This window comes from Narcine bancroftii, chromosome 6 (assembly GCF_036971445.1).
Source record: "Narcine bancroftii isolate sNarBan1 chromosome 6, sNarBan1.hap1, whole genome shotgun sequence".
Taxonomy (NCBI): Eukaryota; Metazoa; Chordata; class Chondrichthyes; order Torpediniformes; family Narcinidae; genus Narcine; species Narcine bancroftii.
In genome coordinates this window covers 227,978,978-227,998,280 of record NC_091474.1, presented here as the reverse complement: position 1 = coordinate 227,998,280, position 19,303 = coordinate 227,978,978, and the positions used below count along the sequence as shown (strand labels likewise).

Here is a 19,303-nt window from a genome sequence, read left to right as displayed (position 1 = left end):
TCTGCTCTGGGGTGGGGGGGCGGGCCGGCAGACCCCCTCCTCCCTGCTCTGGGGTTGGGGGGCGGGCCGGCAGACCCCCTCCTCCCTGCTCTGGGGTTGGGGGGCGGGCCGGCAGACCCCCTCCTCCCTGCTCTGGGGTGGGGGGGGCGGGCCGGCAGACCCCCTCCTCCCTGCTCTGGGGTCGGGGGGGGCGGGCCGGCAGACCCCCTCCTCCCTGCTCTGGGGTGGGGGGGCGGGCCGGCAGACCCCCCTCCTCCCTGCTCTGGGGTGGGGGGGCGGGCCGGCAGACCCCCTCCTCCCTGCTCTGGGGTGGGGGGGCGGGCCGGCAGACCCCCTCCTCCCTGCTCTGGGGTGGGGGGGGCGGGCCGGCAGACCCCCTCCTCCCTGCTCTGGGGTGGGGGGGCGGGCCGGCAGACCCCCTCCTCCCTGCTCTGGGGTGGGGGGGCGGGCCGGCAGACCCCCTCCTCCCTGCTCTGGGCGTGGGGGGGCGGGCCGGCAGACCCCCTCCTCCCTGCTCTGGGGTGGGGGGGGGGCGGGCCGGCAGACCCCCTCCTCCCTGCTCTGGGGTGGGGGGGGCGGGCCGGCAGACCCCCTCCTCCCTGCTCTGGGGTGGGGGGGGCGGGCCGGCAGACCCCCCTCCTCCCTGCTCTGGGGTGGGGGGGCGGGCCGGCAGACCCCCTCCTCCCTGCTCTGGGGTGGGGGGGCGGGCCGGCAGACCCCCTCCTCCCTGCTCTGGGGTGGGGGGGGGCGGGCCGGCAGACCCCCTCCTCCCTGCTCTGGGGTGGGGGGGCGGGCCGGCAGGACCCCTCCTCCCTGCTCTGGGGTGGGGGGGCGGGCCGGCAGACCCCTCCTCCCTGCTCTGGGGTGGGGGGGGCGGGCCGGCAGACCCCCTCCTCCCTGCTCTGGGGTGGGGGGGGCGGGCCGGCAGACCCCCTCCTCCCTGCTCTGGGGTGGGGGGCGGGCCGGCAGACCCCCTCCTCCCTGCTCTGGGGTGGGGGGCGGGCCGGCAGACCCCCTCCTCCCTGCTCTGGGGTGGGGGGGCGGGCCGGCAGACCCCCTCCTCCCTGCTCTGGGGTGGGGGGCGGGCCGGCAGACCCCCTCCTCCCTGCTCTGGGGTGGGGGGGCGGGCCGGCAGACCCCCCTCCTCCCTGCTCTGGGGTGGGGGGGCGGGGCCGGCAGACCCCCTCCTCCCTGCTCTGGGGTGGGGGGGGCGGGCCGGCAGACCCCCTCCTCCCTGCTCTGGGGTGGGGGGGCGGGACGGCAGACCCCCTCCTCCCTGCTCTGGGGTGGGGGGGCGGGCCGGCAGACCCCCTCCTCCCTGCTCTGGGGTGGGGGGGCGGGCCGGCAGACCCCTCCTCCCTGCTCTGGGGTGGGGGGGCGGGCCGGCAGACCCCCTCCTCCCTGCTCTGGGGTGGGGGGGCGGGCCGGCAGACCCCCTCCTCCCTGCTCTGGGTGGTCGGGGGGGGGGCGGGCCGGCAGACCCCCTCCTCCCTGCTTGGGGTGGGGGGGCGGGCCGGCAGGACCCCTCCTCCCTGCTCTGGGGTGGGGGGCGGGCCGGCAGACCCCCTCCTCCCTGCTCTGGGGTGGGGGGGCGGGCCGGCAGACCCCCTCCTCCCTGCTCTGGGGTGGGGGGGCGGGCCGGCAGACCCCCTCCTCCCTGCTCTGGGGTGGGGTGGTGGGGGGGGGGGGCGGGCCGGCAGACCCCCTCCTCCCTGCTCTGGGGTGGGGGGGCGGGCCGGCAGACCCCTCTCCCTGCTCTGGGGTGGGGGGGCGGGCCGGCAGACCCCCTCCTCCCTGCTCTGGGGTGGGGGGGCGGGCCGGCAGACCCCCTCCTCCCTGCTCTGGGGTGGGGGGGCGGGCGGCAGACCCCTCCTCCCTGCTCTGGGGTGGGGGGGGCGGGGCCGGCAGACCCCCTCCTCCCTGCTCTGGGGTAGGGGGGGCGGGCCGGCAGACCCCCTCCTCCCATGCTCTGGGGTAGGGGGGCGGGCCGGCAGACCCCCTCCTCCCTGCTCTGGGGTGGGGGGGGCGGGCCGGCAGACCCCCTCCTCCCTGCTCTGGGTGGGGGGGCGGGCCGGCAGACCCCCTCCTCCCTGCTCTGGGGTGGGGGGGGCGGGCCGGCAGACCCCCTCCTCCCTGCTCTGGGGTGGGGGGGGCGGGCCGGCAGACCCCCTCCTCCCTGCTCTGGGGTGGGGGGGCGGGCCGGCAGACCCCCTCCTCCCTGCTCTGGGGTGGGGGGCGGGCGGCAGACCCCCCTCCTCCCTGCTCTGGGGTGGGGGGGCGGGCCGGCAGACCCCCTCCTCCTGCTCTGGGGTGGTGGGGGGCGGCCCGGCAGACCCCCTCCTCCCCTGCTCTGGGTGGGGGGGGCGGGCCGGCAGACCCCCTCCTCCCTGCTCTGGGGTGGGGGGGCGGGCCGGCAAGACCCCCTCCTCCCTGCTCTGGGGTGGGGGGGGCGGGCCGGCAGACCCCCTCCTCCCCTCTGGGTGGTGGGGGCGGGGCCGGCAGACCCCCTCCTCCCGCTCTGGGGTGGGGGGGGGGGGGCGGGGCCGGCAGACCCCCTCCTCCCTGCTCTGGGGTGGGGGGGGCGGGCCGGCAGACCCCTCCTCCCTGCTCTGGGGTGGGGGGCGGGCCGGCAGACCCCCTCCTCCCTGCTCTGGGGTGGGGGGGCGGGCCGGCAGACCCCCTCCTCCCTGCTCTGGGGTGGGGGGGCGGGGCCGGCAGACCCCTCCTCCCTGCTCTGGGGGGCGGGCCGGCAGACCCCCTCCTCCCTGCTCTGGGGTGGGGGGGGGGCGGGCCGGCAGACCCCCTCCTCCTGCTCTGGGGTGGGGGGGGCGGGCCGGCAGACCCCCTCCTCCCTGCTCTGGGGTGGGGGGGCGGGCCGGCAGACCCCCTCCTCCCTGCTCTGGGGTGGGGGGGCGGGCCGGCAGACCCCCTCCTCCTCCCTGCTCTGGGGTGGGGGGGTGGGGGGGCGGGCCGGCAGACCCCCTCCTCCCTGCTCTGGGGTGGGGGGGCGGGCCGGCAGACCCCTCCTCCCTGCTCTGGGGTGGGGGGGGCGGGCCGGCAGACCCCCTCCTCCCTGCTCTGGGGTGGGGGGGCGGGCCGGCAGACCCCCTCCTCCCTGCTCTGGGGTGGGGGGGCGGGCCGGCAGACCCCCTCCTCCCTGCTCTGGGGTGGGGGGGCGGGCCGGCAGACCCCCTCCTCCCTGCTCTGGGGTGGAGGGGGCGGGCCGCAGACCCCCTCCTCCCTGCTCTGGGGGCGGGCCGGCAGACCCCCTCCTCCCTGCTCTGGGGTGGGGGGGCGGGCCGGCAGACCCCTCCTCCCTGCTCTGGGGTGGGGGGGCGGGCCGGCAGACCCCCCTCCTCCCTGCTCTGGGGTGGGGGGGCGGGCCGGCAGACCCCCTCCTCCCTGCTCTGGGGTGGGGGGGCGGGCCGGCAGACCCCCTCCTCCCTGCTCTGGAGTGGGGGGGTGGGGGGGCGGGCCGGCAGACCCCCTCCTCCCTGCTCTGGGGTGGGGGGGCGGGCCGGCAGACCCCTCCTCCCTGCTCTGGGGTGGGGGGGCGGGCCGGCAGACCCCTCCTCCCTGCTCTGGGGTGGGGGGGCGGGCCGGCAGACCCCCTCCTCCTGCTCTGGGGTGGGGGGGCGGGCCGGCAGACCCCCTCCTCCCTGCTCTGGGGTGGGGGGGCGGGCCGGCAGACCCCCTCCTCCCTGCTCTGGGGGCGGGCCGGCAGACCCCCTCCTCCCTGCTCTGGGGTGGGGGGGCGGGCCGGCAGACCCCTCCTCCCTGCTCTGGGGTGGGGGGGCGGGCCGGCAGACCCCCTCCACCCTGCTCTGGGTGGGGGGGCGGGCCGGCAGACCCCCTCCTCCCTGCTCTGGGGTGGGGGGGCGGGCCGGCAGACCCCCTCCTCCCTGCTCTGGGGTGGGGGGGTGGGGGGGCGGGCCGGCAGACCCCCTCCTCCTGCTCTGGGGTGGGGGGGCGGGCCGCAGACCCCTCCTCCCTGCACTGGGGTGGGGGGGCGGCCGGCAGACCCCCTCCTCCCTGCTCTGGGGTGGGGGGGCGGGCCGGCAGACCCCCTCCTCCCTGCTCTGGGGTGGGGGGGCGGGCCGCAGACCCCCTCCTCCCTGCTCTGGGGTGGGGGGGCGGGCCGGCAGACCCCCTCCTCCCTGCTCTGGGGGCGGGCCGGCAGACCCCCTCCTCCCTGCTCTGGGGTGGGGGGGCGGGCCGGCAGACCCCTCCTCCCTGCTCTGGGGTGGGGGGGCGGGCCGGCAGACCCCCTCCTCCCTGCTCTGGGGTGGGGGGGCGGGCCGGCAGACCCCCTCCTCCCTGCTCTGGGGTGGGGGGGCGGGCCGGCAGACCCCCTCCTCCCTGCTCTGGGGTGGGGGGGTGGGGGGGGCGGGCCGGCAGACCCCCTCCTCCCTGCTCTGGGGTGGGGGGGGCGGGCCGGCAGACCCCTCCTCCCTGCTCTGGGGTGGGGGGGCGGGCCGGCAGACCCCCTCCTCCCTGCTCTGGGGTGGGGGGGCGGGCCGGCAGACCCCCTCCTCCCTGCTCTGGGGTGGGGGGGCGGGCCGGCAGACCCCCTCCTTCCTGCTCTGGGGTGGGGGGGCGGGCCGGCAGACCCCCTCCTCCCTGCTCTGGGGGCGGGCCGGCAGACCCCCTCCTCCCTGCTCTGGGGTGGGGGGGCGGGCGGCAGACCCCCTCCTCCCTGCTCTGGGGTGGGGGGGGCGGGCCGGCAGACCCCCTCCTCCCTGCTCTGGGGTGGGGGGGCGGGCCGGCAGACCCCCTCCTCCCTGCTCTGGGGTGGGGGGGCGGGCCGGCAGACCCCCTCCTCCCTGCTCTGGGGTGGGGGGGGGTGGGGGGCGGGCCGGCAGACCCCCTCCTCCCTGCTCTGGGGTGGGGGGGCGGGGCCGGCAGACCCCTCCTCCCTGCTCTGGGGTGGGGGGGGCGGGCCGGCAGACCCCCTCCTCCCTGCTCTGGGGTGGGGGGGCGGGCCGGCAGACCCCCTCCTCCCTGCTCTGGGGTGGGGGGGGCGGGCCGGCAGACCCCCTCCTCCCTGCTCTGGGGTGGGGGGGCGGGCCGGCAGACCCCCTCCTCCTGCTCTGGGGTGGGGGGGCGGGCCGGCAGACCCCCTCCTCCCTGCTCTGGGGTGGGGGGGCGGGCCGGCAGTCCCCTCCTCCCTGCTCTGGGGTGGGGGGGCGGGCTGGCAGACCCCCTCCTCCCTGCTCTGGGGTGGGGGGGCGGGCCGGCAGACCCTCTCCTCCCTGCTCTGGGGTGGGGGGGGCGGGCCGGCAGACCCCCTCCTCCCTGCTCTGGGGCGGGCCGGCAGACCCCCTCCTCCCTGCTCTGGGGTGGGGGGGCGGGCCGGCAGACCCCTCCTCCCTGCTCTGGGGTGGGGGGGCGGGCCGGCAGACCCCCTCCTCCCCTGCTCTGGGGTGGGGGGGGGCGGGCCGGCAGACCCCCTCCTCCCTGCTCTGGGGTGGGGGGGGGCGGGCCGGCAGACCCCCTCCTCCCTGCTCTGGGGTGGGGGGGCGGGCCGGCAGACCCCCTCCTCCCTGCTCTGGGGTGGGGGGGCGGGCCGGCAGACCCCCTCCTCCCTGCTCTGGGGTGGGGGGGCGGGCCGGCAGACCCCCTCCTCCCTGCTCTGGGGTGGGGGGGCGGGCCGGCAGACCCCCTCCTCCCTGCTCTGGGGTGGGGGGGGCGGGCCGGCAGACCCCTCCTCCCTGCTCTGGGGTGGGGGGGCGGGCCGGCAGACCCCCTCCTCCCTGCTCTGGGGTGGGGGGGGGCGGGCCGGCAGACCCCCTCCTCCCCTGCTCTGGGGTGGGGGGCGGGCCGGCAGACCCCCTCCTCCCTGCTCTGGGGTGGGGGGGCGGGCCGGCAGACCCCCTCCTCCCTGCTCTGGGGTGGGGGGGCGGGCCGGCAGACCCCCTCCTCCCTGCTCTGGGGTGGGGGGGCGGGCCGGCAGACCCCCTCCTCCCTGCTCTGTGGGGCGGGCCGGCAGACCCCCTCCTCCCTGCTCTGGGGTGGGGGGGCGGGCCGGCAGACCCCCTCCTCCCTGCTCTGGGGTGGGGGGGCGGGCCGGCAGACCCCCTCCTCCCTGCTCTGGGGTGGGGGGCGGGCCGGCAGACCCCCCTCCTCCCTGCTCTGGGGTGGGGGGGCGGGCCGGCAGACCCCCTCCTCCCTGCTCTGGGGTGGGGGGGCGGGCCGGCAGACCCCCTCCTCCCTGCTCTGGGGTGGGGGGGCGGGCCGGCAGACCCCCTCCTCCCTGCTCTGGGGTGGGGGGGCGGGCCGGCAGACCCCCTCCTCCCTGCTCTGGGACGGAGAAGATCGTCATGGTCTTCCCTCCCGCCACTCGTCCCCACCCCCCCCCCCCCCCCACACCTCGATAAGAATGGCCCCCCGCACTCACCAGCCCAAGGAAGGCAGCGCACAGCAGCAGCGTGGTGCAGCAGGGCCGCCGCGATGCCCCTTCCCGTCAGGGCCAGTCCCCCCGCCTGGGCCGCCGGCGCCCGGCGTTTCCTCCTCCTCCTCCTCCCGCAGCCGCTGCAGCGGATGCGCGAACCGCACTTGCTTCTTGCTCGCCGCCCCCTCGCAACCCCTGGCCCGGCCAGCATTTCGGGACCCCGCCGCGCTCCACCTCACCGGGGCTGACAGGGCCTCCGGCAGCGGCCACGGCGACGCGCATCGGCGGGCCGAGGGGACAGGTGCCCAGCGGGCCGAGCGCGCATGCGCGGGGGAGCGGCGGCCCGTGTTCCCCGGGTCCCTTCCACCTGGCCCTCGCACTCAACGTTGGGAAGACAACCCTCATGCTGGCAAGAAAGATGCAGGGTCAGGGCGGCGTCTCGCCTTCCCTGCTGCCCAAAGCTGGAGCAACTCAGCAGGTCAAGCCATCGATGTGGCCCTTTCAGGCGGCCTGAACACCCCAAAGTAATGCCTCATAATACCCCCCCTACCCTACCCCCCCACCCACCCCCCACCCTACCCCCCCACCACCCCCCACCCTACCCCCCCACCACCCCCCACCCTACCCCCCCACCACCCCCCACCCTACCCCCCCACCACCACCACACCCATCCCCCCCACCACCCCCCACCCTACCCCCCCACCACCACCCCCTACCCCCCCACCACCACCCCCCACCCTACCCCCCCACCACCACCCCCCACCCTACCCCCCCACCACCACCCCCCACCCTACCCCCCCACCACCACCCCCCACCCTACCCCCCCACCACCACCCCCCACCCTACCCCCCCACCACTACCCCCCCACCACACCCCCCCACCACCACCCCCCACCCTACCCCCCACCCTACCCCCCCACCACCACTACCCCCCACCCTACCCCCCCACCACCACCACCCCCCACCCTACCCCCCCCACCACCACCACCCCCCACCCTACCCCCCCACCACCACCACCACCCCCCACCCTACCCCCCCCACCACACCACCACCCCCCACCCTACCCCCCACCACCCCCCCACCCTACCCCCCACCACCCCCCACCCTACCCCCCCACCACCACCACCCCCCACCCTACCCCCCACCACCCCCCACCCTACCCCCCCACCACCACCCCCCACCCTACCCCCCCCCACCACCCCACCCTACCCCCCCCACCCTACCCCCCCACCCTACCCCCCCACCCTACCCCCCCACCACCACCCCCCACCCTACCCCCCACCACCACCCCCCACCCTACCCCCCACCACCACCCCCCACCCTACCCCCCCACCACCACCCCCCACCCTACCCCCCCACCACCACCCCCCACCCTACCCCCCCACCACTACCCCCCCCACCACACCCCCCCACCACCACCCCCCACCCTACCCCCCACCCTACCCCCCACCACCACACCCCCCCACCACCACCCCCCACCCTACCCCCCCACCCTACCCCCCCACCACCACCACCCCCCACCCTACCCCCCCACCACCACCACCACCCCCCACCCTACCCCCCCCACCACCACCACCACCCCCACCCTACCCCCCCACCACCCCCACCCTACCCCCCCACCACCACCACCACCCCCCACCCTACCCCCCACCACCCCCCACCCTACCCCCCCACCACCCCCCACCCTACCCCCCCACCACCACCCCCCACCCTACCCCCCACCACCACCCCCCCACCCTACCCCCGCACCACCACCACACCCTTGCGGCTAAGGACATACTCACCTGATCGCTGCAGAAGCGCTTCCGAGGCGCCGACGCCAACCCTCCTCGGGGAGGGATAATCAGCCGAGCAGGTGGGCCCCGCCGAGGCACCTGAATGTGTCGCCGCTGTAAGCAGTTGCCTGGGGGCGGGCTGATGACTCCATCAGCCGAGGACCCAACTCCCCACTACCTGACGGCCCCCCCCCCGCTGACCCGCTGCCTGACAGCCCCCCCACCCACCGTCCCGCTGCCTGACAGCCCCCCTACCCACCGCCCCGCTGCCTGACAGCCCCCCCCACCCACCGTCCCTCTGCCTGACAGCCCCCCACCGTCCCGCTGCCTGACAGCTCCCCCCCACCCACCGTCCCGCTGCCTGACAGCCCCCCCCCACCGTCCCGCTGCCTGACAGCCCCCCCCACCCACCGTCCCGCTGCCTGACAGCCCCCCCACCCACCGTCCGCTGCCTGACAGCCCCCCCACCCACCGTCCCGCTGCCTGACAGCCCCCCCCACCCACCGTCCCGCTGCCTGACAGCCCCCCTACCCACCGCCCCGCTGCCTGACAGCCCCCCCCACCCACCGTCCCGCTGCCTGTCAGCCCCCCCACCGTCCCTCTGCCTGACAGCCCCCCACCGTCCCGCTGCCTGACAGCCCCCCCCCACACCGTCCCGCTGCCTGACAGCCCCCCCACCCACCGTCCCGCTGCTTGACAGCCCCCCCCACCCACCGTCCCGCTGCCTGACAGCCCCCCCCCACCCACCGTCCCGCTTGCCTGACAGCCCCCCCCCACCCACCGTCCCGCTGCTGACAGCCCCCCCCACCCACCGTCCCGCTGCCTGACAGCCCCCCCCCACCGTCCCCGCTGCCTGACAGCCCCCCCCACCCACCGTCCCGCTGCCTGACAGCCCCCCCCCCACCCACCGTCCCGCTGCCTGACAGCCCCCCTCACCCACCCACCGTCCCGCTGCCTGACAGCCCCCCGCCCCATTCAGGTGGGGAACGTCAGGGCTGGGGCAGCCATTGCGGGCTGTCGCAGCCCAGCTGGCCAATCCTGCACCGTCGTCGCTCTCTGAGGCTCAAATGCGGCAGAGCAATGGCGGTCTTCCCTACCCATAATCCCCCATGCAGGTGGATCCACTCTGTGTTTCCCACAACTTGTTCCAGCTGCATGGGGGATTATGGCTAGGCAAGACAGCCTTTGCTATGCCACATATTTATGACGGGTGGCGCTGTGGCACCAGTCATCCGCCTCCATCAGATCCAGAGGCACCAAGATGCCCTTTCAGGTGGAGCAGGCAACACTGCAAACAGCCTTTTAGGCTGCCACCTGAAAAGTGTCCACAAGTTAAGATCCGCTCGTGCCGCCGCCCTCAAGGTGGAGGGTCCACCCTGAAAGGGCCTAGAGAGAAAGATGCATTTCAGGCTTCAGCCCCTCATCAAGGTAATAAAAAGCCCTCCTGTCTATTAGCAGGAATTTCTGTTTTATGTCGTATTGAAACAATTTCAGGTGCACTGATTTCCCTGGATCAGGCTGCACAAAGTTGTACGTTCGTGGGCAACAGGGTCCTCCCTTCCACTTTTCCGATTTATTGTCAGAGGACAATTCTTTTTCCTGCAGGCGAGCAGAATCGCCACTTATTGGTAATGCGAAAAAATCTGTACACATGTAAACAAATATAGAAATTGTAATCAAACTGACTGTGCGGTACAGATAGAATATTGAAAAATCAATAAAGTGCAGAAATAAGTCCTTAAATGAGTCCCTGATTGAGTTTGTTGTTAAGGTGTCTGATGGTGGAGGGGGAGCAGCCGTTCCTGAATCTAGTGGTGCCGGTCTTGTGGCACCTATACCTCTTTCCTAATTTTGCCAGCAGTGAGAACATTTGTGTGCTAGGAGGTGTAGGTCTTTGATGATTGCTGCTGCTCTCTGGCGGCAGCATTTTCCGTAGATGTTCTCGTTGGTGGGGAGGGTTTTGCCTGTGATGTTCTGGGCAGTGTCCACAACCTTTTGCAGGGCTTACACTCAGGTATTGTTGTCCCCATACCAGACCGTGATGCAGCTGGTCAGCACACTTTCCACCACACATCTGTAGAAATTTACCAGGGTTTCTGATGTCATACCAAATCTCTAAACCTCTGAGGAAGAACTGTATGTAACAAAGATAAAGATACATGATCAATGTTTCAGGCTTGAGTCCTCCATCAAGTCCTCCTCTCTATTAGCTGGATTTTCTGTTTTATGTCATATTGAACACCTTCAGCTGCATTGATTTTCCCTAGATGAGGCTGCAGGAAGTTTGTTTGTGGAACGTGGAACGGTCTTTGTTCAAGTTCAACCTGGTCCCTTCTCCCATTCTTTTGATCCATCAACAAATTGTACATTGGTGCAATGTCCTGTGCTGACATAATGAAGCTCACCTGTCTTACCTCTCTATTCTATTTCCACACTCTTCCTCACAATCCTTGAATCTTTTCAGTCTCTCTCTCTCGCTCTCTTTCCCCATCTTGAATCACCAATAAATATAAAAAGGAAAGATAAATAATCACAGTTGAAATTGTGCAAAAAAATGTGTTAACTCAGCAGGACCTGAATTTCCTGTTACTCACCACTTCACCAACCTACTCCCAATGTTTGTTTCCAGACCAGACATGTTGCTGCTTTCTGCACTCAGTGTTGAATTTTCCACTTTCGGTGACATCTCCTTTCTGTCAGTATTGGAAATGGCCATTTCGACCAATCATCCACTGTAATGTGGTCTCAGTTTTTCATTTCCAGCAGAATTGGTGGACTTGCTAGACATGTCCCACAATCCTGCAATCAGCAAAGTTCAAGACAGAAAAAGAACTATTAATCTAACTGCCACATTAAATCAGTTGGTCTCATTCTGTTCATAATATTTTCTTTCTTTTACCCATCCTTCCCCATTTTCTCTGTGACTGAAAAATAACTTATTTTCACTCTTTTTCAGTCTGATGAAGGGTTTCAGATCTGAAACATTATTTCTTTAACACAAATACTGCCTGGCCTGCTGAGTGCTTCCAGCATTTCCTGTTTTCAAAATATTACAAGTGATGTAATCAAATAGGGCCCATAGTCTGTGGAGCTTCTACATGTTCATCCCCATCACTGCACGAGTTTTCTCAGATCCAAGGTTAATAGTGAGTAAGTGCCTCTTGATAGAACTGTCAATAAACGACACCCACCACTTTGATAACAGAGTTGTTGATCGGTGATGTCCCCTCGTTTTTAAGGCCGAATTGTATCTAGTCAATTTTCATAGCATTGGGTAGACACTAGTGTTGTAACTGTATGGAAACCACTTGCCCCAAGGCCCACCTAGAAGTGAAGTCTTCAGTACCACAGCTGGATGACATTGTTTGATATCATTTTATGTGAAATTGAGTTAGAACATAGGCCCTTCAACCCTCGATGTTGTGCCAAACTATATACCTCTAACAAAAAAATACAAAATCCTTCCTACCTTGTAACCCTCTATTTGCTGTCATCCATGTGCCTGCCTAAGAGTCTCTTAAAAGCCTGTAATGTCCCAGCCTCCACCACCACCCCTGGCAAGGCATTCCAGGCCCCCACAACTCTCTGTGGAAATAACTTTCCTCCTTTCACTTTGTACAGATGTCCTCTGGTATTTGTCACTCCCACCCTGGGGAAAAAAAACTGCTGGCTGCCTACCTTCTCTATGCCTTTCACAATCTTGTAGATCTTTATTAAGTCACCTCTCATCCTCTTCACTCCAACCTGCCAACCTTGCCTCATAAGACCTATTTTCCAATCCAGACAACATCCTGGTAAATCTCCTCTGCACCCTCTCCATTGCTTCCACATCCTTCCCATAATGAAGTGGCCAGAACGGAAGACAATATTCTGTGTGGTCTTACCAGAGATTTATAGAGTTGCAACACGACCTCTCTACTCTTGAACTCAATCCCTCTATTAATGAAACCCAGCATCCCCTAGGCCTTCCTAACTATCCTATCAACTTATTTTTTTAAATATTTTATTTTCATTTACATAGACTCGTAAAATTCAAACAAACCATATAATTTTTTTAAACATTTTTGCATTCATGTAACATTCAGTCTGCATTTCTCCCTCCTCCCACCTCCCCATCCCCCACCTTTATACAACTGAGTCAATTAAATTACAGTGATGTGATTAAATTCAATTAAAAAAACAATAAAAAAACTCAAAATGAAACTGAATGATGATTCAGTTGATCTGGCTGGCTAGGCAGGTATCACCCTTTCCTCACAGCTCCCTCCTTGAAGCTCAGCGCTCGGTCATAGAGGATGGCCCCCTGGAAGAGGACCGCTCTGCCAGTCGAGGGTATATGACGTAGCTACTCCCCTGCTAGTCTAAGACCATTTGTTCTTCCACACTGTTAAGTATCCAGCATTAACCCTGTACTCTGCCTTCAGGTTTGACCTTCTGAAATTGCTCACCTCAAACTTTTCCAGATTGAACTCCATCTGTCACTTTTCTGCCCAACTCTGCATCCTGTCTATATCCTTTTGTAACCTATGGAAAACTTTCACACCATGCACAACTCCTCCAACCTTCGTATCATCTGCAAACTTACTGACCCATCCTTCCACTTCTTCATCTAGATCATTTATAAAGATCATAAAGAGCAGGGGTCCCAGAACAGACCCTTGTGGCCCCTCCACTAGTCTCTGACCTCCAAGCAGAACACTTTCTACCCACTATTACTCTACTTTCCACAGAGAAGCCAATTCTGAATCCAAATTCACTGGAGATGTGCATCTGTGATGATAAAGACATAAGGGAGTAGGTGAATTGGATTACAAATTGGCATTAATAGATGAATATATTTGGGGATGTTTGTGCCATGATTACACGCTGCCATTGTTAAGGATGGGAATTATCTTGGAGCCTCCTCTTGCCATTTGCTGTTTAATTATCCACCAGGATTCATGATTGCTATGGAAAGAACAGAAACTTGGATGTGTGGTTGAACAGATCAGTGTAATTCTCACTTGGTCCAGACTCTATCAGGCAAGACACAAATGAAATGTTTGTTATGGGACAAAGGAGAGACAAAATACTATGGTGCAAGAAAAAGAAAGAACAGATTTCTCTAGATAAAATACTTAAAAAAGGAGGTGGCAGATACAGCATCTGCCATTAAAATGGTCCCCTTTAATATCATGTAAGAAAAGATAAAGATTTCTATGACAACAAATGCTAAATTTGCAGGATATCCATCCTACCTCAGATCCAGGTTCTCAGAGGTTGTTAAATTTAGTCATACAGCACGGCGTGACCTATTATGGTACATTTTATATTGTATATAGATATGTTTTAAAGGAGATCAATTGTGACAAGTTTTTTTTAGTTTAGGTCATGCACAGATACAAACACTTCAAAACAGATCTCATTTAAAATGCCAGAGCTCTGCCCAAGCCAGACAGTCCAGGCTCCAGGTGCCTTTGCAACAACCAAGAAGGATGCCTAATAAGGACTTCACAACTAGGTGTTAATTGGATGTGCTGTGGAGTAATGGATTATTGTTTTGGAAAGCAACAGATAAACAAACTCGGAAGATTAGGTCCGGAGCTGCAGTCTGTCTGAGTGCAGTTGGCTGTTCTAAGAGGATCATGTAGTTTTCTCTGAGTGAGCGATAGAGAGAGATTTCAGTTGTACATTTCAGCAGTAGCTGGGACTGGAACATGACAAGCTGGAAAACTTGTGGAAAGCCCCATTTTGAAGACTGGTTGTGAGTGTGGTTCAGTCTGGTCAAACCTTTGTGGTCCATACAAGAGGACAGGACAGCCTACCTAATGTTTCGCTTGAAATAAAGAAAACAGAAAAGGAACTCTGTGGTGACCTGAAAGAAAGAGGTTATCATCTGGAAAACCTTGATGGGGCAAGTTTCTTCGGCAAGGCACACATTACATACATATGCACTTAGAATTAGAAGGGGGTTAAGTTAGTTTTTTTTTAATAATCTTTTATTTAATACTTCACCGTGAACCATGTCAATAACAATATATACAAACATTCGTCATTAAAGTATACACAGTGACATTTTAATTTTTCCCCCTTTCCTCCCACCCTATAAGATAAAGCAAGACTAGAAAGAAAGAAGAAAAATGAATAAGCTATAAAAGAACACAAAAGGAAAGGAAAAGAAATCGTGTGATCATGGTACAATTAGTTTCAATATAATTATGGAAAGGGATAGGTATGGTCTGACGATTAAGGATTTTGAGTGGGGGAAAGCCAGATTTGAAGAAATGAGAAGGGTTTGGATTGATTTGTTTTATGGGAAAGAGGTAGAGGAGAATTGGAGTTCATTTAAAGGTGAGATTTTGAAGGTGCAGAATCTTTGTTCCTGTTAGGATAAAAGGCAGAGCCAAAAGTTCAAGAGAGCCGTGGTTTTCAAGGGAGATTAGAAAGTTGGTTCAAAATAAAATGGAGACCACATTAAATTCAGAAAGCAAGGTATGGACGAGATGCTTGGAAAAATACATGGATTGTAAAAAGCTTAAGAAAGAAATTAGGAAAGTGAAAAGGTACGAGATGGGTATAAAGAACAGGGTGAAAATAAATCCAAAGGATTTTTATGAATATGTAAATAGCAAAAGGACAGAGGATAAAATTGATCCCTTAGAGAAGCAGAACAGACAACTGTGTGCGGAGCCAAATGAGATGCGGAAGATATTGAATGAGTTCTTCTTGTCGGCATTCACTAGAGAGGATATGGAATCGGGTAGGATAAGAAAAGTAAAAGGGGTAATTATGGAAAATGTAGGGATTAGGAAAGAGGGGGATGTTGGAACTTTTGAGGCATATAAAGGTGGATATGTCTCCAGGTCCCAACAGGATTTTCCCCAGGACCTTGAGGGAAATCAGGGAGGAAATAGCAGAGGTTCTGACAGTCACTGGAGGGAGGAGTGGTGCTGCAGGACTGGTTCCTCTGTTTAAAAATGGCTCCAGGTGTAGGCCCAGCAATTATCGGCCAGTAGGTTTGACGTGGTGGTTGGTAAACTAATGGAATGTATTCTTAGAGATAATATATATAAGTATCTAGAGGGGCAGGGACTGATCAGGGACACCCAACATGGGGTTGTGAGGGGAAGATCATGTTTGACAAATCTTGTTGAATTTTTTGAGGGAGGTGACTTGGAGGGTCGAGGAGGATAGAGCAGTAGATGTAGTCTATATGGATTTCAGTAAGGCTTTTGATAAGGTTCCACATTGGAAGATTGGTAAAGAAGGTTCAGGCGTTAGTTTTTTTTTTAATGTTTTATTTTTCACACTATGAACCTTATTAATCAAAATACACACATGAATTTCCCTCTTGAATATACAGTGTAATTTTCTCCCCTTTCTCCCCCTCCCTTCCCACCCCCCTCCAAACCCATTAAATGTTCAACATGTACAATAAACCCATTAAACAATGTCATCACACAATGAAAATAAACAAGAAAATTGTGTCATCTACTTTTACACACTGAGTCAGTTCATTTCATCTTCTTCTCATTCTATCATTTTAGGGGGTGGAGGTCTGTGGTAGACCTTGTCTGTTGTGTTCCATATACGGTTCCCAAATTTGTTCAAAAAATGTCTTTATTTTTTTAATTATATGTTATTTCTTCCAATTGAATACATTTATTCATTTCCATGTACCATTGCTGTACTCTCAGGCTCTCTTCTGATTTCCAAGTTGACATTATACATTTTTTTGCTACAGCTCAGGCTATCATAATAAATCTTTTTTGCGCTTCATCCAGTTTGAGGCCTAACTGATAGGGAGGGTAAATTGCATTAAAATGAATGTCTTCCCAAGGATACAATACCTATTTCAATCGTTACCAATTCCCTTAACAGAGAAATTCTTCAATGAACTAAAGAGAATAATAAGGAAATTCTTATGGAAAGGGGGGGAAACTGAGGATAGCGTTAGATAAATTAACAGAATGATACAAACAAGGTGGTTTGCAGCTACCAAACTTTAAGAATTATTATAGAGCAGCACAATTAAGATATCTATAAGATTTTTATCAAACAAGGGAAAAACCAGATTGGACCAAGATAGAGCTCGATATAAAAGGGGAGAAGGTACCAGAACATATACATTATAAGTGGGATGAAAAATTGGTGCAATATAGTTCACCAGTACTGCACCATCTACTCAACATTTGGAAGAAGATTCACGTAGAAAGGAAAAAAAACAAATTACCAACTACCAAAATTATTATTGACGCAAAATCAACTAATCCTTTTCACAATAGATAACCTTTCCTTTAAAGAATGGGAGAGAAAAGGAATTAAAAGAATAGAAAATTGTTTTTTGGGAAATAATTTATTAACATTTGAGCAAATGAAGTACAAATATGGAATAACTCATGGTACAATGTTTGCATATCATCAACTGAAAACCTACTTAAAGGACAAATTGGGAAACAGACTGAGATTACCAGAAGGAAGCAGCTTTGAATATGTGATTACAGACATGATGATAATTAAAAGATTTATAACGAACAAGCCGCAGGAGAAAGAAAATGATGAAATAAGGTATAAACCCAAACAAAAGTGGGAAAAAGATCTAAACATAAAGATAAAAAATGAAATATGGGAAAAGCTATGCTCCGGAACTATGAGAAATACAATAAACACGAGGTTACGCATGATACAATATAATTGGTTACACAGGCTATACATCACACCCCAAAAGTTAAATAAATGGGATCCAACATTATCAGATAGATGTTTTCGCTGTAAGAAGGAAATGGGAACAACAGTACTTGCAATTTGGGCATGTGAGAAAGTTGAAAAGTTTTGGGAAGATCTAAATCAGGTATTAAATAAAATCACAAAAAGCAACATACCAAAAAATCCAGAGATCTTTCTTCTAAGTAATATAAGAAGTAAAGAATTAGGCCTCAATTTGGATGAAGCGCAAAAAAGATTTATTATGATAGCCTTAGCTGTAGCAAAAAAATGTATAATGTCAACCTGGAAATCAGAAGAGAGCCTGAGAGTACAGCAATGGTACATGGAAATGAATAAATGTATTCCATTGGAAAAAAAATAACATAATTAAAAAAATAAAGTCACATTATTTGAACAAATTTGGGAACAGTCCATGGAACACAACAGAGAGGGCCTACCGCGGACCTCCACCCCCTAAAATGATAGAATGAGAAGACGAAAGGAACTGACCCAGTATGTAAAAGTAGATGATACAATTTTCTTGTTTATTTTCATTGTGTGATGACATTGTTTAATGGGTTTAATGTATTGTATATGTTGAATGTTTAGTGGGTTTGGAGGGGGGTTGGGAAGGGCGGAGGGGAGAAAATGCCACTGTGTATATTCAAAAGGGAAATGTTTGTGTATTTTGATTAATATGGTTCATAGTGTGAAAAATAAATATTTTTTTTTAAAAAAAGGTAGCAGATGGAGTTTCATGTGGATAAAGGTAAAGTGCTTCATTTTGGGAAGAAGAATCAAAACAGGACATATCCAGTGAAGGGGAGGGCGTTGACGAATGTAGAGGAACAGAGAGATCCTGGAATAACGGTTCATCGTTCTTTGAAAGTGGATTCTCAAATAAGTCTTCTTTGGTATGCTGGCCTTTATAAATCAAAGCATAGAATATAGGAGCTGGGAGGTGACGTTGAGACTATTCAAGGCATTGATGAGGCCAAATTTGGAATACTGTGTGTAATTCTGGGCCCCAAATTATAGGAAGGATATCAATAAGGGTGCAGAGAAGACTTACTAAAATGTTGCCCGGAAAGATAGACAGAATCTTTATTCATTGGAGCATATAAGGTTTAGGGGGTATATAAAATTATGAGGGGGATAGACAGAGTAAATATGAATAGGCTCTTCCCCTTGAGGGTAGGTGAGATTGGAACAAGGGGCCATAAGTTGAGGGTTGGGGGAAAAAGTTTAGAAGTAACATGGGAGGAAGCTTCTTCATTCAGAGAGTGGTGGTTGAGTGGAATGACCTTCCGGAAGAGGTGGTTGCACCAGGGTCAATTTTGTCATTTAAGAGAAGGTTGGAGAAGTGCATGGATGTGAGGGGATTGGTGGGTTATGGACAGGTAGCAGATGGATGGGACTAGAGGAAATCACTTAAATCGATGCGGACTAGAGGAGTCAATATGGCCTTTTTCCGTACAGTAATTGCTATATGGTTATATGTTGTACACTGTTTTACTCACTGAGTTTCTCTAGCAGGTTTTGATAGCTCAGTGGTTAGAGCACTGGTCTTGTTAACCAGGTGTTGCAAGTTTGTTCCTCACTGGGACCTCATTTCTGTGAGTGGTGACTCTCTTGTCTTACTTACGGTAGACAAGGTTAAAGAATTTCATGTACGTTGCAATCTAAATGTAGTATTACGTGACAGTAATGGAACCTTTACTATGGTGTTTTTACACCATCTCCCAGAGTCCAGCCTATTCACTCAACCTCCCTCTCTGCAGCCTCCCTGTCCTCTACAAAATTTGCTCTCCACTCAACAAACTTTATGTACATTTGATCACCTCCTCAAAATTTTGCATGCATATGAAAATTATCATGGGTACAAGGCAGAGTAAATGCAAGAAGGCTCTTTCCACTGAGGTTAGGTGAGACAAAAAGTAGAGGCCAGGCTAAGGGTGAGAGGGGAAATGCTTAAAGGGGGAACAGCACGCAGAGTGCAGTGGGGGAAGGTGGAATGAGTGGCAAGATGAATTGGTTAATACACACTCAGTTTTGACATTTAAGAAATATTTGGACAGTTACATGGATGGGAGGGCATGGAGCGATTATGGTCCAGGTGCAGCAGAGTGGTACCTGTGGAAAAATAGCTTGGCACAGACCAGAAGGGCCTGTTTCTGTGCTGTTGTGTTCTAAGGTTCTATGTTGTAAACACCACCGATCCCTGCGCCACTGATTGCCAATATACTGTAAATTATAGATTCACCTCTAACCCCATCATGGAGGATTACTGTCTCTGAACCCAAACCTCAGGGTGATGCATCATTCTCAGGAGTGTGAAGAAGCAGAACAAATTAATGGGTAAGACAGCAAAAGTTAATAAAAAGGTCCTTGCACTCCTATCAAGACATTCATATGTCTGGACAATCACATTTTAGTAGTTGTTTTATAAATGT

General features: G+C 58.5%; 1 protein-coding gene across 2 annotated transcripts in view; it reads right to left on the bottom strand.

Annotated features, from left to right (window-relative positions):
- The window catches only part of mfsd4b (major facilitator superfamily domain containing 4B), a 36,523-nt gene extending 29,819 nt beyond the window's left edge, over positions 1-6,704 (bottom strand). Inside the window, exon 1 of one of the 2 annotated variants that reach the window (XM_069887627.1) lies at positions 6,398-6,704. In XM_069887627.1, the coding sequence (XP_069743728.1) occupies positions 6,398-6,602 (205 nt within the window). In that variant the 5' untranslated portion in view covers positions 6,603-6,704. The remainder of the gene's footprint in view (positions 1-6,397) is intronic. The other variant, XM_069887628.1, reaches the window with a different exon arrangement.
- Between the last annotated feature and the right edge of the window lie 12,599 nt (positions 6,705-19,303).